The 22,407-nt window shown below is 44.6% G+C and overlaps 1 protein-coding gene across 1 annotated transcript in view; it reads left to right on the top strand.

The window, feature by feature from the left end:
* CNTFR (ciliary neurotrophic factor receptor) overlaps positions 1-22,003 on the top strand; it is an 839,293-nt gene extending 817,290 nt beyond the window's left edge. Inside the window, exons 9-11 of the mRNA XM_069214363.1 lie at positions 8,545-8,725; positions 17,189-17,354; positions 20,967-22,003. Coding sequence (XP_069070464.1) covers positions 8,545-8,725; positions 17,189-17,354; position 20,967 — 348 coding nt within the window. The 3' untranslated portion in view covers positions 20,968-22,003. The remainder of the gene's footprint in view (positions 1-8,544; positions 8,726-17,188; positions 17,355-20,966) is intronic.
* Positions 22,004-22,407: the final 404 nt, after the last annotated feature.

The following is a 22,407-nucleotide window of genomic DNA, read 5'->3' as shown; positions in this document are numbered from 1 at the left end:
GCCGAGGCCAAACCTTTCTATCCAGTGTGACTGATATAATGTATTTCCAGTAAACTGAAATTTAAAATACATGTGCTTATTTCATTAGTGCTAATATTTATGTTTTTGTTTTACCGATACCCGCACCAAGAAAGTTGCTTCTTGCGAAGTCGCTCAACAATAGTCAACTGATGGAACTTCCTATGAGGTCAATTTCTGCCGGGGGCCCCAAAAGTGCTAGAACCGGCCCTGCCTGTCTGCACTCTCTTTTCAATACTTTGTCCGTTGATATTTTGTCCTCAATATTCTGGTGGTCGATAATTAGTAGCACAATCAATCAGTGTGAGCTCACTATTGCATTAGATCAGCTCTAGGACTAAGTTGTTTGGCGTTTTCTTGGGTGGATCCTTCATAACACTTGTATGGATGGCTGTTGTATGACAGTTGCTTCAAGCCTATCGCTTGTCGTGCGATATACCCTCAAACTGTTAGCTCAGTTCCCACGCTGAATTATATCAGACCCTATACATTGTGCTTTCCCTCACAGTAGTTGTTTATGTATTATTTGTTACTGCACAATGTTGATTGATGTATGATTAGCCACTGTGCTAAGTTGTTTGATCTGTTTCTAGCATTTGTTTTTTGTACCAGCTGCTGTATGATGTTGTTTGTCTCTTGCTTAGCACTTGTATGATTCATAAGCTGCACTTGCGTGATCATTCACTATGAGAATTTGTGTCCCATGCCTTGCTCTTTTTGTATGAATAGCCACTCCATAATGTTGTTTATCCTATGTCTAGCTTTTGTATGATGTTGCGGAGCCTATGATCGCCATTTTTGAACGATCAGCCACTGTGACATGCCATTTGGCCCATGCTAATCACTTGTATGATTGGCTGGCTGCCCCCTGTCTAGCACTGAATGTTGTATTTAAACAGGAATTGGAATGGTCTTTGTGGACTAACAGGGGTCAGCTGGGGATTGTTTGCCGTCAACGTAGACGAACAAGGCAACCTTCTGTTTTCTGTCATCTCGGGGCGTCTCACTGAAGAAGGAGCTGGACAGGAACTTGGCCTAAGACGCTGCCAGCCCTAGTACGATGATCAAGACCCCGCCGCCCCACTCTATCCGTCAATCCCCTCTTGCTCCATAAATATGTTCAACTGTCTGTTATACTCATTAATAGTCTTTGCCTTGGTGACTTGACTTGGCAGCCACCTCCCCACCTGTGCCGCAAAGATCCATACACTTTGTCCGAAGGATCCTGCTCCAGCTTCTCTCCCGACTCTCGTCCAGCTGGTTTTGTGCAGCCACTCCCCATACTTTTCACTGTCAGCATCACATGTCGATCACAGTCGGTCCCCAACCTCAACACCGCTGTATCGCTATTCTTACATATTTAGTTCAATTACTCCTTTTATGGTTTCTCAATGTCTTAATCTCACAAGGTGCAGTTGCACTATATAAAAATGCATAATAATAATATAATAATTATGGCAACAACAATAACAATAATAATAATAATAATAGGAGTATTATTATTAATAATGTTAGACTTTTCATCCTTGGCGTGGTCTCCCTTAACTGTTTTCCTCTGTTCCCCAGGTTGTTGATGTGTGCTGGACTCTGATTTTACTGTTTTTTGTTACTCTGGGCACTTTACCACTGCTAACCCGTGCTAAAGTGCAAGTGCTCCTTTACAAAATGTGTATGTAATTGGCTTATCCATGATTGGCATATTTGATTTATTACTAAGTCCCTAGTAAGGTGCACTAGAGGTGCCAGGGCCTGTAAATCAAATGCTACTAGTGGACCTGCAGCACTGGTTGTGCCACCCACATAAGTAGCTCTGTAATTATGTCTCAGACCTGCCACTGCAGTGTCTGTGTGTGCAGTTTTAACTGTAAATTCGACTTGGCAAGTGTACCAACTTGCCAGGCCTAAACCTTCCCTTTTCTTACATGTCAGACACCCCTAAGGTAGACCTTAGGTAGCCCTAAGGGCAGGGTGCCGTGTAGGGTTAAGGTAGGACATATAGTAATGTGTTTTATATGTCCTGACAGTGAAATATTGCTAAATTCGTTTTTCACAGTTGCAAGGCCTGTCCCACGCATAGGTTAACATCGGGGCTACCTTTAAATCTGAATAAAGTGTAGTCTCTGAGCTCACAATTTAAAAATACATCTTTTAGTAAAGTTGATTTTAAGATTGTGTGTTTGAAAATGCCACTTTTAGAAAGTGAGCATTTTCTTGCTTATACCATTTCTGTGACTCTGCCTGTTTGTGGATTCCCTGTCTGGGTCAGTTTGACAGTTGGGCTGGTTGCACCTCACACTAGACAGTGACACAAAGGGAGCTGGGGTGTAGCCTGCATATCCTGATGAGCCATCTGTGCTAGGGGGGAGGGGAGGAGTGGTCACTCGCACCTGAAAGGGCTGTGCCTGCCCTCACACAATGCAGTCTCCAACCCACCTGGTGAGTGTCTGGGGCCTGGCCTGGGCAAGGCAGGATTTCACATTCAAAAGAGAATTTACTTTGAAGTAGGCGTACTTCAAAGGAGAAACTGGGTATAAGAAGGGCACCCAAAACCACAGACTAGAGAAACCGTTCTGGAAACAAGAGGAACCTCTTCCTGGAGAAGAGCTGAAGAGCTGAGGAAGAAGAGCTACTCTGCCTGTAACTGTGCTTTGTGGAGCTATCCTGCAGTTGCTGATTCTGCCAGAGTAAGAGGGCAAAGACTGGACTTTGTGTGCCTTCCATCTTGAGAAGAAGTCTCCAAGGGCTTGATTTAGAGCTTGCCTCCTGTTGTTTGAAGTCTCAGGGACAGCAAAGACTTCTCTCTGCCAGCACCTGGAGTCTCTGGAGAGACTCCTACTCTGTCCTGTGGTGCCCATCCAGTTCCTGGGACCCTGAAAGGAGAAGCTGGCAGCCTAAGAGGAGGAAATCCACGCACAGAACGCCGGGCAGGGAAAAGATTGACGTAACTCTGATCTGCAGCTGAAGAAATGACGCACCACCGGCTCCAGAGCTGAAAATCGACACTCACTGGAAACGCGACCGAAGAATCGACGCACGGAGCAGGAGAAACGGCACGCAGCATCGCTGACGGAGGCTGGGAGATCGCAACACAGCGCTGCGTGGTTTTCAGATCATCGTGCGGCTGGATTTCCGACGCAAGTACCGCTGGGCGTGTAAAAACAACGCAAGGCCTGCCCGGACCTGAGAGTGCTGACTGGATCAACGCATCGCTCCCCTGTGGCGAGAAGAAATGACGAGCCCGACCCGACGAAAGGAGAAACGACGCAAGGTTCCGCTCGTGAGTGGAATCGACGCATCGCAAGCCCTTTTTGACGCACACTGGCCCGTGCGGGGTTATTTTTGACGCACCCAAGGTACATTTTCACGCTAACAGTGTTAGTGTGTGTCTTAAACTACATAAAGGCTCTTTTTGCTTTTTAATTGATGACTTGTGTATTGTAGATTTTTGTCATTTTGGTCTTATTTTGTTTAGATAAATATTTCCTTTTTTTCTAAACCGGTGTTGTGTCATTTTGTAGTGCTTTCATTAAGTTACTGTGTGTGTTGGTACAAATACTTTACACCTAGTACTCTGAAGTTAAGCCTACTGCTCTGCCAAGCTACCAAGGGGGTAAGGAGGGGTTAGCTGAGGGTTATTCTCTTTTACCCTGACTAGAGTGAAGGTCCTTGCTTGAACAGGGGGTAACCTGACTGTCAATCAAAGACCCCATTTCTAACAAATAATACTAACAACAACAACAATAATAATAATAATAATAATAATAATAATAATAATAATAATAATAATAATATTAATGCCACCATCTTATGATTACAATGGCTAAGTTATGGTCCTATGTACAAGATAAGGTGCACATATGAAAATAGCTATGCATAGCAAGCAATATGCCTATATGACAAGGTACGGAGGAATAGGAGCCAAAAATAAAAATAAAATGTTTAAGGTTACACAGCTCCACGGGTATCTGTTCCTTGCAAAGTCCCAGGTTTCGGCGACAAGACGACACACGCAAAGAAAGAGACCCCAAAGAGGGATTAAAGCTTTTTCTTGTACTTCTTTTCGAGGTTGAATAGGACAGTGTTACGTGGGACAATTTCATTTATAAAACTTCACACTCATGAGTAGAGGCCATCACCATCTGCAGTTTGGAATTTTCAACAGAAAAGCACATTTCTTAGTTCCCTGCAGATAGGATTACTTATGTTTCTGCAGATTTTGGACATTTTACTCATTATGGAAAGTATCTGCAAATTTCCAATCACTGCTTGAATTTCCTGGCCTAATGAAGGCTTGTTGAATTATTTGCAAGTAGGCATGAGCATAACCAAGGAGGCACCATTATAGTGGCAACTAGTACAATAAACTAGCCATACTGCAGGCACTGAGTGAGGTACTCTTTCATTTTAACATCAGCTCAGCTGAGTTTCAGACAGGGATGATCAATGAGCACCTATAGTGGTGAGGCGTCATTCCCATGGGCTCTAAAGCATTGTTAGAAACGGGGTCTCTAGTTGGCAGAGGTATGCACCCTGCCCAAGTAGGGACCACAATCCCAGTCAGGGTACATCAGATATACAAACTAAAGTAACCTGTGCTCTCCCTCTGGTGGCTTGGCACAGAGCAATCGACCTTAACTTAAGAGGCAATGTGTAAAGTATTTGTGCAACACTTTAATTGCAGTAATACAGTGAAAACACCTCAAAAATACTCCACACCAGTTTAGAAAACTAGATAATAATTTTATAAATAAAACAAGAGCAAAATGACAAAAATCCAACAAGTAGTTTACAAGTTACGAATATTTAAATTATGAAGGTAAATACAGTGCTAACAGAAAACGAGCGTCTTAGAGCTAGTTACGATCAAGCTAGACTAGGGTAAACTGACGAAGATCCCAGCAAGGGATTGGTAAAGTTTCCAACTGAAACAGTGATCAACAGTCACCAAAACAAAAGAGGTCAACAGGTCCCTCGAGATGTTTCCGCCGCTCGTGAGTGTACACAGGCTGGCCACAGAGACCTCACGAGTCTTGTTACTCACAGTACCTTCATTGTGAGGGATGCTGTGAGGTTGACGGCCGCATGGCCGGGGCTCACGATGGTGCGGTCTCCTCCTCCTGTTGGGGTGGTTTCCTCTCAGGGGTGTAGGCGGTACACATCGTTGCCCAGGCAACACTCAGAACAAGGAATGCAGTGATCGTGTACGTCATGCTGCTCCTTATCAGAGCTGAGCTGCAGCTCAGAAATGCAGACACAATGATTCTTGGTTGATGCACCATGCTGACATGGGCGTATCGGGAAAAATGGCTGCAAACACGGCAAGCTCCGGCTACACCCAGCACAGACGTGTGCGTAAGTAGAAGAGCAGCTGCAGACATGCCAAGCTCAGTCAGCTCCCAGCACAGGTGTGTGCATTTGTATACAGGTGCAGACATGGTGACCTCAATTGGCCTGCAGCCACGAAGCGCTGATCGGTGTAAGCTTTAACTGCATGACCCTGTGTAGAGGTCGAGGACAGGACATGGTACCTGACACAGGGGGTGGACTCACGACTGCAGAGTCCAACAGATGTTGCAAAAACAAAGGCTTTGATTGGCCCTGAGACTTCAAGAACACGGGACAAGTTAACAAGCCCTTGGAGAACTTGGGTTCAAGGATGTAGAGAACAGGTCCAGTCCTTCGTACTCCCAGGCAAGACACAGCAGGGCAACACAGCAGAGCAGGTAGCAAAGTGGCAGTCCCTCTTACAGCACTGCAATCAGCAGGCACCAGGCCAACACAGCAACGAGGTTAGGTGGCAGTCTCTCCTGGGCAGCACAGCAGCTCTTCCTCCTAGCAAAATGTCCTCGGTTCCAGTAGAGTTCTGATTTAGGGTCCCGGTTTTATACCCAGTTAAGCCTTTGGTGTGAGGGAGACTTCAAAGAGAGGCTTTTGAAGTACACAAGGTCTCTGCCCTTCCTTCCCTGGCACCAGACACTCTATAGGGGGTTATAAAGCTCTTTGTGTTGGGAGGGGCACAGCCTTATTTAGGTGCAAGTGTCAGCTCTCCCTTCCATCAGCCCATCAGCCTGTTGATGGGCCATCAGGAGGCAAATGTCACACCCCAGCTCCCTTTGTGTGTGACTGTCTAGAGGGAATGCACAAATCCCCGCTGTCACCCACCCATGTATTCAGAGACTGGCAGAGGCACAGAACGGTAAAAGTAAGAAAATGCCAACTTTCTAAGTGGCATTTTCCGACTCACAACTTAAAATACAACTTCACCATGTGATTTGAAAGTGTGAGTCCAGAAACCTCATACTCCAAATCTCTATCTTTTCTCAATTGGAAATTACACTTAAAAAATATTTTATGGCGATCCCAATGTTAATCTATGGCAGAGATAGGCTTTGCAGTAGTGAAAAACAGATATAGCAAGCAGTTTTTTACTACCAGGACATGTAAAACTCAAAAGTACATGTCCTACCTTTCAAATACACTACTGCCTAGGGCCTACCTTAGGGGTGACTTTAATGTAATAAAAGGGAAGGTTTGGGCTTGACAAAGAGGTTAACTTGTCAGGTCAAAATGGCAGTTTAAAACTGCACCCTCAGTCTCTTCAATGGCAGGCCTGAGACATGTTTAAAGGGCTACTGTAGTGGGTGGCACAATCAGTGCTGCAGGCCATGAGTAGCATTTAATTTACAGGCCCTGTGCACATGTAGTGCACTTTACTAGGAACTTACAAGTACATTAAATATGCCTATCGTGGATAAGCCAATGTTACCATGTTTAGAGTACAGAGCACCTGCACTTTAGCACTGGTCAGCAGTGGTAAAGTGCCCAGAGTCCTAAAGCCAACAAACTGAATTCATCAAAAAGTGGAGCGAAAAGACAAACTTCTGAGGATGGCCCTGCAGAGAGGGCCAGGTCCAACAGGCATGCACAGAAACAGTAGGGGAGCACCACTGGGGTATGGTGAGTCCATTAACCCCAGAGCTGCTTCAGTGCGTGCACTCATGCGTGTCGCGCCCCTAGGCACCTGAATAGTAAGCCTTTGCAGGGAAGCCACCCAGCCCTGTTCACTCGGAAACCCAGTGAATCCCATCCCCTACATCTGAGCGCAGCACGTGTTAAGGAGGAGGCAAAGAGGGGGCGGCTGGGAAGAGGTGGGTATTGTGCTGGCGTCAGGACACAGTAGGGCTGCAGAGACGTGTGTATAGTTGGTAGATGTGTGTGAGAGACCGAGACATAAAGGCCCTTTCCTAAACGTTAGGAGATACAGTAAGTGCAGTTTGATGTGTTTTTCTCATTATGCTTGCCACTGTCTACAATAGATTGACATGAATTTCAATATGAGTTCCACAAATGTTACTCTTTATTCCACAAATACATGTGAACATATTTCAGCAGGTTCTCCCATTTTTTCTGTAGATTGTGATCTCCTGTACTCATGAGAACAATTGTAATAAGTCACGTGTTCCTTGGAGATAACATTCCTAGCCCATGCCCTCAAAATTTAAATCTGTCTTGTGCTCGGCCCCTGCTCCAAACTACCCACCAATCAATGATATGATGTTTTTTGATCCTCAAACTCGCTTGAAAACCGTCTCAGATTCTGCACATCAAAAATACAATTTCTAGTTAATGTTCACTCCGGTCCCCTGCGCCCTTTCAATTGAAGATTCCACTCCCATGTCAAATCTGTCCTCGGAGGGAGTGACCTGAGGAGTCTGGGCCCAGGTGTATTCCAAGTCAGGCAGTGCAGCTCTGCACGAACATCTGACTGGGCACCATAGTTAGAAAGTGTCTGGCACCAATGATGGCATACGCTGCACCTGTGCTATAAAAGCCATTTCAGTGCTAGACTTCAGGTTGGGGCAAAAGTGAGCCCCATGGGTCTCTTGCATGTGATTTGTACTTGAGGTACATCTTCTAATACAATTTTCTTATTCGAGGAGAAACAACCAAGGGTAAGCCGCATAAAATGCGTGATTTTGCTGAAATGCACCTTATGCTTGTGGATGTTCCACGATAATCCGCGTACCCATTGCTTGCACCCGCGTGGCACTATAATTTCTGCCACATCACCCTAGTTTAGCCAACCTGGGTTTACATTGAATCGGGGGGCGGGCGTTGTACTGTTTCCTTCCTGTTACACCGGATTTTCACATTTTTCTCGGGTTTGGCACTCCTTGACACAAATAATTTTTGGTGCTGAACTCCCATTGATTTTTGACACAAAATAGGTTGTGCTTGATAAGTTGATCAGCACCACCTTGCGTCAAAGCACTTTAGCGCTAAGTTGCTAAGTCTTTCCTGCTGTGATTAGACATACTAGTCTTTTTTCAACAAACTATGTTTCTGCATTGACTATGCTGTAATGTGATGTAAGTTGCATTTGTAGAGCTTTGCCTTTCACCCGTGAGGGTGTCCAGGCGCTGATGCTGCTGGAACCTTTCCTGAAATGAGAACGTTCAGCACTCTTTGTGCCACATCTTTACATCAGTTCAGATTAACAATCTCTCCATCCTTATCCCTTGGCAGGTCGAGCTCTCCGATGGGACATCGCACACCATCACCGACGCCTACGCTGGCAAGGAGTACATAATCCAAGTGGCTGCCAAAGATTCTGAGATTGGGACCTGGAGTGACTGGAGTGTAGCAGCTCACGCCACGCCTTGGATGGAGGAGCCTAAGCATCTCACCACCGAAGCGCAGATAGCAGGTGAGGCAGCTGCAGATGGGAGCCAGGCCAGTCCTGTCAGTCTTAGGTTTAAAATCAGTCTTCAGAGAACATACCTGGTGACCTCTCTTTAAGTACCTCTTGGCCAGATGTCCTGCCAAGGGTCAGAATTCATTGGCTCATCTGGACTAGGGCTTCACATTTCTTATCCATGCACGTGGATCGTGTCCAGAGGAGGCCTGTGACCGTTCAGCCTCTTTGTCGTCCGAAGTGTTCATCTGTAGAACTGACGTCCACTCAAGATCAGAGGGAATCTCTTTCTGTTCTGTGCTCAACTCACCTCCTTGCCGAAGGGTTAACAGGTAGCCAGATTATCAGGAGAAATGTCAAGCTGACTGGACCAGTGGCCCCCTCTGATCCATGGCAGCCAGTGAAAGGAGTTGGCAACCCTCTTGCAAACCTTCCAAGGGTGCAATTCTGGATAGTCTTTGTGGAATTGAGATCAGTCCCTCGTTTTAGGTCGAAAATTAATCTAAAGAAGGCATGCCTTGAGCGTAGAAGTGAATTTATAGAGGAAACAGGTGACCCTACAACTGGTTGAACTGAGCCAGCATGTTGCACACTGAGGAAGAGTAAGGTGGAGAAAACCATAGTGTCACCCAAACATTGAAACTTCTGAATGGACTACTCCAGGAGCCGACCGTGCTTTCCTGCAGCCACATTCACCTTCTCCCAGGAAGAGGTGTGTTTTACCATCAGACGCACCTCCTCTTCCGCATTGACATATCGACATAAACAGATCTGCTGGAGCTGCACAGGAACCTCTGCTGCCCTTTCCTTGCTTCCCCTTAAACAAAGACCCTCATTCCATGTGATAAGAATTTTCCATTAGTCAAGTTGATTAGAGCTGTCTGTCTCTGATTTTTTGTCATTATAAATGTCAATAGACGTCACATGTTTACTGATAAATGTCTCCCTTTTGTGGCCCTCACCCAGAGTAAGAAAGGGTTGGGAGAGTACCTCTAGGCTTTTATATGATTTAGTTGATCCCTCTTGATGTTTGAGAAGGTCTGAGCTGTGTAAGGATCAGCAAAAATATACATTTAAAAGAATAAAGAATGGAAGGTCCAAGACATGGAGATAACAGTCTTACAAATGTTAACTTATACAGTTAAAAAGTTGAGGAAAGTACAGTACTGCAAAATGATAACAAGTACAGCAGTTTCCAATAAAAAAGTAGGTCCAATCATAAATATGGAAGTCAGTGGGATCCAAAAGATTCTATTGACCTTTTCAGTGAGTCTAGGCTGAACGTTTAGAAGGCTGATTCGTGAGTGAACGAAGTTGGCCATTTCCTTGGAGCTCAGTCCTTTGTGCGGTAGCTGGCCCAAGGATGTATCCACTGCTGTGCACCACAAGTCAGAGGTCTGGTGAAGAGTCTTGTTGGAAAGAAAAAAATAGACACAGTGGCAAAGGCTGATGTGATGTTACCCGATGTGAGGGCCAGCTTCCTCCTTTGGTTCTCCTTGTGCAGGATTTACATAACTCGAATCTATTCTGCTAAGTGCAGACGTGAGGAGGGCAGTTCAAAGTTCGATGGACACGGATAAGACTACTGAACCTCAATGGCATAAACTCTAGCAGGGATGGAAAAACTCAGAGGCCAATGGCTTCACTACTCTTTGGAAGTGTCTGAAACTTCATCCTTCCTGACTTCAGTAGCGCTGTATGGGAGGTTGGAGATTCACCATACCAAATTCATCAGGGAATGGGTGCCCCACCCAGCAGTATTCTCCAAATTGGTAGCCTTAGGCCATCGTCCCAGTTCAGGGCTTGGTCAGCTTGCCAGTCCTAGGACCAAGGCTTTGACAAGACAGGATCTTAGTTTCCCTCCTTGCAAATTGTTAAAGCTCTTTTTAACTCCTAGATTCCACATCTGCCATCAACCAGGACATCTTACGTCATCAAATCATTTAGAGGCAACTCACTAAACAACAGATATTGGACTAAGTCACAACTGTGGGGACCTCAGATTTGGAATTTAAGACCTCCGTCCAGGGAGGATGGTGTTGCAAGTGATTAAAGTTCTTCTGCTCTTGTCCAGTGAGTAAGGATTCAGTTCATCCCCAGCAATTAATTGTATGAGGATTGTAAGCATTGGTGGAGTTTTCAGTAGGGAATGTCCTCAAACTTGTCAATGCACGCTTGAAGCAAGAACTACCCTTTCCCTCATCTGAATTACACCCTAAGCCCACCAGTATGGTCACCCCCAAATAGGAAAGCATTGAATGTGAGATAGCGTAGCTCACGTGCTAGCGTTTGATTAAAATCTAAAATGCTAGGTCAAAGGTAGTGTCAGCATACATTTTCAGCACCTACACATGCCTTCCTGCTGACCTGCATGTAGGGATGACTGGTCAAGGAGGTCACCAGGATAGCTGCACTAGCATCTAGAAAACATGTATTTGTAACTGCCTCAGTCAGCAGTATGTAAAGCTTTAATCTCACAATGGCCCATGAGCATCTTTCCACAGTGTTTTGTAGTGTCAGCCCACAAAGGCAAGTGGAGGGAAATGTGAACCTTTTCTACAGGCTCAGTTTGAAGGCAAAGGTAACTGGTACCAACATTTCTTCACATGCAAGGGTGAGAATTTAGGGATGCAACTTTTTAAAGTATATCCCTATCAGCTTAATGTGCTCTGCCACGATGCACTTGTTTTACCTTTATGAATGTAACTAAGAAAAAGGCAGAACTCAGTGCACGGAATACATAGGCCTTAATGACGAGTGCCCCAGAAATATCCCTATTATTGCCCGAATTCATGAGATTTTGGGGAGTAACGTGGGAGTTGGTGTTTCCATGCCTGCGTTTCCTGCATTTTTTCCTCAAAGATTTTGGCTGGTATTAGCAGCCTAAATCTCTGTGTGAAAAACAAAAACTTGTTATTATTAGGCAAAGTGTTTGACTTTAAAGTCCAATGCTGCTTTCCCTAAGGCATGTTGTTGTAACGACATGCGTAGTAAAGGAATGCGTGGTAAGGACGCATCTAATGTAATGACCGTGTTATAAGTGCAGCGCGTGTTCAGCCCTTGCGGTAAAGGCTGTTTCCCCTGGAGAGGTATAGACAGGGCCACTGATATTAAAGAACTGTGTGGCTTCAGCAATTTTTGAATAGTAATAGATTTGCCACATTTGCCACATAATTCATCATCTGTCACATAACCTACAGATTTTAACAAAAAAAGTTTGTTTCTAGCTCGGACAGTTTAAAAGTTATTAAGCATGCAGCAGCATGTGCTCCGTTCAGTGAAAGCTCCCTTTTAAAGCTGAACTGGTCACCTTTCTTTTGTTTGTGGCTATTTTTGGGTGTTAAACTGGTACTAATGAGCTGCAACCCAGTACCAAGTTTAAAAATGACTAAATAATTAAGTAATACTATTACAAAATGTGCTACATTATGCCACATAATTTGTCTTATCTTGCTGCATAATTCGCTCAACCCTGCCGCATAATTTGGCCCTCTCCTGCCACATAATTGCAGTGGCCCTGGCCATAGATATATGTGCCACCTCTGGTCACAGGTCTAAAGCATCATAAAATAGAACATGGGTTTAATGTTCCCTGGCCAGAGCATATAACTTAATTCATATGTAACAGAATTGTGCTTTATGTAAGATAGCTCAGTGGGATGATGGGTTTGTTGCAGAGATCCCTGCAATACCTTTAGGACTACTGCGGCCAATTCAAATAGACGAATGCAGCCTGCAAGCCACACGTTTGAATCCGTGCAGCTTTTAACTAAATCGCTCAATATTAAATTCTAAGATTGATAAATGGTTTCCGTTGGGTAGTATTAAACATTTATTTCTACATGCCGAAAAATGTAGATTGGATTGTTTGCTAGGCAAATGGTTACGTACCTGACATTCTCACCGCGCATGCATACACGTACTTACTAATGAGCTACATACATAACATTTTTTAAATCGAATATTTGTTATTGTTATGTGTTGTCTGCTCTGTTGCTCTGAGTCTCGTTTCGCACTCTGCGTAAGTGCACTGCTCTAGCTTTCAGAGACAGCCCATTTCACCTGAAAGGCTGCGCCTCGGGCGTGCATGTCTTTTGAGAGAGCTTCATTTTGCTCTGCAAGAGAGAGACAGACTTGTGACCTGCTGAAGGGCTCTGGCGCGAGCAGGCCCTCTCCTCACAGAGCAGCGCGCGCACAGGGTAAGGGAGACATTTCACGCCCTGTAATTGAGGCTTCTGCTGAGACACCTTGACCTCTGACCCCCCCCCCCCCCCCCCGCCTCTCTGCCAGTGGAAAGCGATGCCTGTAATAAAACAATAATAGGCCTCTCTGCCTCCTGGATGTGAGTGTATTTACTGCCCTCCCTGTGGGGGCAGGCAGGGCCGTGACCTCTATTACCAGGATCAGAGGGCGGCGCTCCTGTCCGCCCTGCAGGGAAGAGTGCAGGGACCCTCTGCCCCCAGCTCAGCCAGAGCGGCAGGAAGGCGTCCCTGGGGGGATCTGCTCCAGCTGAACAACTGCTTGTAGACAGAAATGAGATGTATAAGTATTGAAGTGTCCTCTCTCCTCCAACTCACACACTCACTCTGACGCCCTCGGGGCCCTCTTCTTGCCAATATAAAAACTCAAAATAATAAATAAACAAGCGGAGCCTTCAAAGGCCGAAACAGAAATTCAACTGTTAGGCAAGGGACATGTCCTTGGCATAAGGGGGATGGTGGGCTGCATAGTGGGGCAGAGTAAGCGACCTTGAGCGTCCCGCCTGGATGCGCTGGATGTCCCTGAAGCAAACTGGGCTGGATGACACTCTGCATGCGGTAAACGAGCTGCGTAGAGACAGTGAGCATCTGTTACATGTACAGCATCCATTTTAGGACATCTTCATTCCTCACTCCTCATCCCTACTTCTAATCCCTGCTTCTCTTCCATCATCTCTACTTCTCTTCCATCATCCCTGCTTCTCTTCCATCATCCCTACTTCTCATCCATCATACATCATCCTTACTTCTCATCCATCATACATCATGCCTACTTCTCATTCATCATCCCTACTTATCTTCCATCATCCCTGCTTCTCATCCTCACTATTCATCCATCGTCCCTACTTCTCATCCATCACCCCTGTTTCTCATCATCATACATCATCCCTACTTCTCATCCAGCATCCTTACTTCTCTTCCATCATCCCTGCTTCTCACCCCTCATCTCTGCTTCTCATCCCTACTTCTCATCCATCTTCCATCATTCCTACTTCTCATGCCTCAGCCATCATCCCTCTTCCTCATGCATCATTCCTACTCCTCATTCCTCATCCCTCAGTCATACAACACATTTTCAGTTTTGTGAAACACACCTTCACACTTCAGCCAATCAGAGTTAGGAGAGCTGCATTCTATTTCACTGAAAAACAGCCTTCTCATTGCGTGTGCTGGGTGAAGTGTGTGTGTGTGTGGGGGGGGGGGGGGGGGGGAATGGGGGAATGCAACTGTGTTTCCAGTGAATTCAAAGCTGTACAACATTTAATTTTATTTAACTGTTTTTCTGTTTACTCTGCTGGTTTGGGAAATACAAGGAGCCCACAGCTTGGGCCATAAATCAGCTCTTGGAGAAAGGGTTATACAGTTCAACCATACGGCATCCATTTTAGGACATCCTCATTCCTCACACCTCATCTCTACTTCTCATCCCTGCTTCTCATCCCTGCTGCTCTTCCATCATCCCTGCTTCTCATCCATCATACATCATCCTTACTTCTCATCCATCATCCCTACTTCTCATCCATCATCCCTGCTTCTCTTCCATTATCCCTACTTCTCATCCATCATCCCTACTTCTCTTCCATCATCCCTGCTTCTCTTCCATTATCCCTACTTCTCATCCATCAAATATCATCCCTACTTCTCATCTATCATCCATCATACATCATCCCTACTTCTCATCGATCATCCCTGCTTCTCATCCATCATACATCATCCCTACTTCTCATCCATCATCCCTGCTTCTCTTCCATCATCCCTACTTCTCATCCATCATCCTTACTTCTCTTCCATCATCCCTACTTCTCATCCCTACGTCTCATCCCTGCTTCCCATCCATCATCCCTACTTCTCATCCCTGCGTCTCATCCCTGCTTCCCATCCATCATTCCTACTTCTCATCCCTGCTTCTCATCCATCATCCATCATCCCTTCTTCTCATCCATCATCCCTGCTTCTCTTCCATCATCCCTGCTTCTCATCCGTCATCCCTACTTCTCATCCATCATCCCTACTTCTCATCCATCATACATCATCCCTACTTCTCCTCCATCATCCCTGCTTCTCATCCATCATCCCTGCTTCTCATCCATCATCCCTGCTTCTCTTCCATCATCTTTACTTCTCATCCTTCATCCCTACTTCTCATCCATCATACATCATCCCTACTTCTCATCCATCATCCCTGCTTCTTATCCATCATACATCATCCCTGCTTCTCATCCATCATACATCAGCCCTACTTCTCATCCATCATCCCTGCTTCCCTTCCATCATCCCTACTTCTCATCCATCATCTACCATCCCTACTTCTCATCCATCACCCCTGCTTCTCTTCCATCATCCCTACTTCTCATCCCTCATTTTTGCTTCTCATCCCTACTTCTCATACATCTTCTCACATTCCTACTTCTCATGCCTCAGCCATCCTCCCTACTCCTCATCCATCATCCCTACTCCTCATTCCTCATCCCTCAATCATACCAAAGTAAGGATGATGGAAGAGAAGCAGGGATGATGGATTAGAAATAGGGATGATGTATGATGGATGAGAAGCAGGGATGATGGAGGAGAAGTAGGGATGATGTGTGATGGGTGAGAAGCAGGGATGATGGATGAGAAGCAGGGATGATGGATGAGAAGTAGGGATGGTGGAAGAGAGCAGGGATGATAGATGAGAAGTAGGGATGATATATGATGGATGAGAAGCAGGGATGATGGAGAAGTAGGGATGATGTATGATGGATGAGAAGTAGGGATGATGGATGAGAAGCAGGGATGAAACGCAGGGATGAGAAGTAGGGATGATGGAAGAGAAGTAAGGATGATGGATGAGAAGTAGGGATGATGTTTGATGGATGAGAAGTAGGGATGATGGATGAGAAGCAGGGATGCGAAGTAGGGATGAGGAGTGAAGAATGAGAATGCCCTAAAATGGATGCTGTATACATGATGGGCAAAAGGTGTCCTCCTAAACCTGGCTTTAGAAACACACTTCCTTGCTAGTATGAAGGATTGCGATAAAAGGAAGCGCACCACCCCTGAGCGAGCAATGGGACGCATTTCCCAAAGGCCTTTAATTCAGCCCAGCCCATGTGGTGATTTCAAGACTGACATCATGGTCACAGCCCACCCTTGTTCACATACGTACCGGGTGGTTCACCTACCACTAGTGTGGCCTGGCAGCCCACTGGATTGCAGGCTGGAGTGCATTTTCTTGATTGACAGGTGGTATGATTGTTGTGTGTTTTAGGTAGGAAGTGATTGACACTGCGTGCGTGTGTGTGTGTCTGTACTACAGAGCCCACTGGTGGCAGACAAGAGTACCTAATAACAGCACAGCCCCGGGGACCAACAATTCTAATGGCAACTTCTTCAGCAGTGCAATCTTCCCCACCTACATATGGTAAATGGAAGCCCCAATGGCTCCCACACCTCTGGGGAGCGGTCAGGGATGATGCAGTCCCACCTTCAATGACAGCGAGGAGCCCTCCTAGACACCCTCCCTTGCTTTCCTTACTTGTATCCCTAACTAGGCTTGTTCAAGATTGTCCCACAAAAGTTGAATAGTGCCACAAGTTTTTTTTAGCATGTTTTAAAACCACTTGATTATGGAAGATAATCACATAGCAATAAAATGATTTTAATATGATAGGATGGTAATATATGGATAAGGGAGGAAGCCGGGATTAATACTCATGCCTCATCGTTAGGGTTGACAATATAACCTCTGAAACCCCTTCTAATGCTATATAATCTTGTGTCTCACAAAGTAGTTTGATTATTATTGGTAATGATTTATATCAGTCTATTTCAGTAGACTGGCACCTAGTGTTGTCTACCAGCTCACCATATATTTATTATCAATAGGAGGCATATTATTTTCCCAGCATACCTTGCTTCCTCTGACTCTCTGCTCAGCATTGCGGATGGTTGTATTCCCCCTCTATAAAGCTGAAAGGTGAAACCCCTTTCTACTGTGGAGTGCAAACAATGTAAATTGCTACAAAATGAACTTCTTTCCCAGTCTCTAGAGCATCCACTCTGCATCCCAGTACTACTAAAGGTGTATTCTTTCCAGGCTTGCGTTGTACACAGTCTAACTTGTTATGAGTAGTCTACCTTTGCCATGAGACTAAGGCACAGTAAATGGACAGAATAAAGAAGACATTATTTCAGTTTTTCTCCTGATATAACTTCTTGTATTTTTCCACCACAGAAACTTCAACCACCACCACTACCACAACGACAACTATCACCACCGTATATCTACAGCCGCCGACCACCAAGATCTGTGAGACGGAGTCAGTAGTGGGCGACAGTGCCGTGGCAGTCTCTTGGGTGACTGCTTTGTTACTGGGGTCTGTGAGCATCCTATTTATTTAGTAAGTATAACAGCTAGGCTGGTCTATCATTTGCAGGATGCAGGTCGGTGCATCTGTTTGCCTGGGTGTATCTGTACAAGCGAGTGTGTTTGTACAAATGAAGATATCTGTGGTGAGTGTGTATGCATAGGAGAGTGCATTGGCACAGATTATTTTTTACATGTGGCTGTGTTTGTGCAAGGGAGTGTCTATGTGCAGTTAAATGTGTCTGAGTGTGTATTTGCAGACGATTTGATGAGTGCAGCTGGATGTGTCTTTTTAGGTGTGTTCTGATGTAGCAGGATGTATGTGCATAGCTGACTGTGTATATGTGTTCAAATGACTCTTTTCTGTTGAGGTTGGTATGTCTTCGTGTGAACATGTCTATCAGGGTGAGTTTGCCCTGCTTTTCATTCTCCTGTGTCTGATCTTCTGTTCCTTCAGGTGCTGGTTCTCCTGGCCAGGGCCCTCCCTCTCCTTCTCCTCCTTCTCCTGGTACAAGTCCTTCTCATTATCTTGGCCTACTTCATAGTACTCCTCCTGCTCATCCTTCTCAGGATCCCTGATCTATTCATGAGCCTTTCAGCTCCCCCTGGCCCTCCTCTTCCTCGTTCTCCACTAGTCCTCTTTTCATGGTATTCCAGGTCCCAGTTCTCCTGGTCTTCTTGGTCTTTTTCCACTTCTTTCCTTTTCTTTCCTCTTCTTTCTTCTTTCCTTCTGATTTTGTTCCTCCTCCAAGTCCTGGCCTTGCTCCTGTTCCTTCTTATTCTGTTTCTCCTGGTCTTGGTCCTCCTGGTCCAGTTCCCACTTTTCAATGTGACCGCATCCCTCCCGGTCTAATTTTTTTCTGGCCCCCCGCCCTGTTCCCCTTGGCTCAGGTCCTCCAGCTTCTGGTTTTTCTGGTCTTGGCCCTCCAGGCCCTGGTCCTTCTAACTAAGCTTTCCTGGACTTGGTATTTCTTTTGAGGTGGGTATATTCGTGCTCGAGTGTGTCTACCTGATGAGTTTTTGTTTGGTGTATGGATAGTGTTGCTGCCCAAACTAGAACAATATCCAGAAAACTGTGATTCTTATAGCCACATGTCACTCGTCAGTGTAGATACCAAGATCGTAGTGCTTGTTCTTGCTCCTGCCTGGCTTGTTGCTGAGTAAACCTATACACCCTGACCAGTCATGGCAGGAATAAAAGGCCAATCTCAGGGTGTTATTTCTTTTGTTGGATATGCACACGGTGGACAGTTCTCAGTCAGCTGTTGTCAGCCTGGATACACCAAAGGCTTTTGATATGCTAGCGTTTAAGTAGTTGGCACTAGCCTTGGCCAACTTCGGTGTACACAAATTGATTCTCAAATGGTTTGGATTGCTGTATGCCTCTCCATCAGTTTGAGTTAAGTTCATTTGGGTATATTTTGTGCCAACGGAGATATGTATGTGAACACACAGGACTTTCCTTCTATCACCCATGGTAATTTCTCCGGCAGCAAGGCTGTTTGCTTGCATTGACAGGCACAGACTCCCTCTTTATAGCACTGACAGCAGCTTTCCCCAAAAGCTCCCGTTAGATAGCAGCCGATGATATTGATATCCTTTTATTAAACAAGGTTTTAGTCATGATTCTGCATGTAAATAGGTTCTTCTGTATGCTGGAGACAGCCTAGTGATGCCTTATTTTGAAGCCTATTACCAGAGAGCAGTATTTTTGCTTGTGGTGGACTGTCTGATGTGCTTCACAACAACCGGTGACCCAAATGTGGTGACTGGGAGATAGACATTTATTGTCTGTCCTGATGTTATCTGTTATATCTTTGGTGTGCCTGCCAGGTCTCGTGAGCATGACCACTGGGGGTAGACCACTGATGATTTAGACAATAACTGTATAGCAGACAGCCTGTTGTACAACAATGTGATCTTCATGAAAGAAAATGTCATCAGGGATTATGATTGGAAGTGACTCGCCAACTGTGTGTGGATGGATGCCCCAATACCTCTGATACTTTAACTACCTGTTTAAGGCCCAGAGAATGGGATTCCTACAATTTGCATCCCTTGCTTATCTGGCCATCAGGCATGAGTAGGGCTTCCAAAACTACCCAAGAAAAATAGAGTGAGTATGACCATGCAAGCACTGGAGGAGGGGTGAAAATCTATCTCTGTATTGTATTCTGCACCCGACTGCATGCTTCAGTGGCTATCTGCAAAGTCTGAGGCAAACAGGAGCAGACCTTGATAAATTAAGTCAAACAGCTGGTGCTAATCTTAATGCTGAGTATTTCCATATGCTGATGTGGGGATTTGTATCATTTCTCAAAAGGTCAGATATATATGTAAATTGTAGGAGGAAATCTGAGATGTAGATATTTCCAACTATAGTCTTTTTAAATAAGCTTTTGTTTTAGATTTTTGACAATAAATTAAAAAAAATTAAATTATTTTAACCATTACATTTGGCCCATAGTCCATAAAACCCATAAGCTTCACTTGATCTTTGCATTGTCACAAAACAATTTTTTTACATTGAGCTCTGCAATGGTCCTGGTCATTTCCAATTGTCTTATACCCTTTATTTTGTGACGGCTGTCATTGCCTAGTCTCCATCTTGTGGTATTAGTTGTCCCCTTTTTGTTTCTATATCAAGGCAGCCTATTGGCTGGTGGGTCTGTTAATCATGTGAACATTCCCAACTATATTTAAAATGCATATTAATCACACACTCTTACAGTTGTCCAAATGTGGTGAAATTACTTTGTGGAGAAATTTAAAATAAATAGATATGTTCTTCAGTGCTCAAAAGCTGAAAGAATATAGGCCAATGACTGCTCCTCTCTGTAGCAGCAGAATACGCTGTGAATTAATTAGAACGCCTCATAAGGCTTTCATTAGGTACCCACGGGTGCCAGGGAGGCCTGGGGCCATTAAAGTGGGTAACACTCGTCAGTAGATCTAGAACATCTGCTGGTTGCAAGAAAATGAACTACCTGTGAAGAAATGATGCTGCAGGCTTGCCTTCTTTATGAAGTCTGAAGGTACAGTGAGAAAGATTTCAATGAGAAAACTCCCAGCACAGGATAACATTAGCTACAGTGAGATTTCAATATATGCACAGCCCAACACTAAATAATCGAGGTGGACAGAGAAGACATTATTGCTGTTTCCCAGTAGTGAGGGTCTGTTATGGTCCGTAGTGGCCCTGAACTAGAGATGCACTCTGTATTGAATCTATAAATCTCCTCATGTCTCTACTGAAAGTTATAGATGTTATATTAATGAAAGTAATTTGCCTGGTTTGCTTGGTTTCTGGGGGCATGATTCACAAAGGCAGACTTACACTTTTGTGTAAGCTCAATATTTTTTTGGTAATCACAGACTACGAGTTTAATTTTACTAATAATAATTTTACGACTGTGGAAAATCTCTAGGCCCATCCTATCTTTTTATGAGCGTAGCTGTCTGCCCCAACAGGGAAGAAAAGCTACACCCTTTTGATAGACTTTGTACCTTTCTGAAATTGTAATTGTAAATTGTATTTATATAGCACTTACTACCAGTGTCGAGGCATTAGATGATTTTGTTGTTTGTCTTGGTGTCCTTTTTGAAGCTAATGTCCTTCTCTGAATCTCTTATATCTCCTGCACAGATTCCTTCTTTGCATTCCTGTGGAAGAACAAAATGACAACACATTTCATCATCTGTTCCTATTTTGCACATGTTAAGGAGGAGTTTATTGCATTTTTCACCGTGATTTCGTTTTAAGAACAAACAGACAAAGCCACCAAAACATGGAGCTTTGGCATCCCTGTGGTCTGCTAAAATAAATGAAAGTACAGAAAAAAATTCGACGTATGACGCAGATACGCAAACATAAAAAAAAGACTCTCTGCCAAAGGGAGGGAAGTGATACTGAAAACACGAGCCAAAAAAAGGGTGACACTGCGCAGCATGGAGGAGACAGGAATTGGCAAGGGAACAGCTTGTCTTTTCAAGAAGCCCTGAAGAAGGCCGAGGATTCTCACCAGCTGATGACACGAAACAGGATCATACAGCTACACCGCCATGCCAAAGACGCTGCCTAACTTGTTTACCCACAGTGCTGTTCCTCCTACATCCTCGAAGAAAAAACTCTGAACTGATCAGCCAACACAGACACCAACGTCAACATATGAATGCGATGGGCTCGGATGCTTAGCGCGAGCTGAGGCTGATCTATGCGCCCCTCACCTTCTCGCAGGGATTCATAGCTTCCATGTGGCGACTTTTTTAATTTTTTATTTACAGTTCTGAGACCTGACAGAATGTATGATTTCTGTTCTTCCATTTTTTTGCTCGGAGAACTGACTTGTGCACTTGGTGCTTTCTGAATGTTTTCCAAGAAGTATTTTTTTTTGTATATCGGCCTTACAGCTCACTGCACCACAAAAAGCGACGGCGTAAACAAAATGTGACTCTTTTTCTGTGAAGGCGATTGTCTTTTGGGGGCGGAGGGGGTAGTATTTCCCAAGAAATTACTATATAGTTTTGGTTTATTTTTCGATCGTGGGGGAGGGGTGAATTAAAAGAGAAAAAAATCAAACATTACTTGTGTAATATGCTATGGCCCGCTGTTGGCAGGAGTTACTACTGTGATACAGATTTGTGGCCAAATGTCTTTGGTTTTAAAAATCAGTGTTGTCCAAAGCATTGCATTGCAGCGTGCACTTCTTATTCAGCTTCATCTCAAATTTCTTTCAGGATGATCCACACATAGGCCCATATTTATACTTTTTTTTGCGCCGCATTTGCGTCATTTTTTTACGCAAAAGCGGCGCAAACTTGCAAAATACAATTGTAGTTTGTAAGTTTGCGCCGTTTTTTTTTGTCAAAAAAGTATAAATATTGGCCATAGTTTCAACCTTGTTTCGCACTGCACTGTCAGAGCTTCAGAGTTCCCCTTTCCTGCCTGAAAAGAAGGAAACCAACGGGCATATTTATACTTGTTTTGCACCAAATTTGCATATTTTTTTTTAACGCAAATTCGGTGCAAAACTAACTCCATATTTATACTTTGGTGCTAGACCCGTCTAGCGCCAAAGTTATGGAGT

This window comes from Pleurodeles waltl, chromosome 1_1 (genome assembly GCF_031143425.1).
Source record: "Pleurodeles waltl isolate 20211129_DDA chromosome 1_1, aPleWal1.hap1.20221129, whole genome shotgun sequence".
NCBI lineage: Eukaryota > Metazoa > Chordata > Amphibia > Caudata > Salamandridae > Pleurodeles > Pleurodeles waltl.
This window is presented reverse-complemented; position numbering and strand designations above follow the sequence as displayed.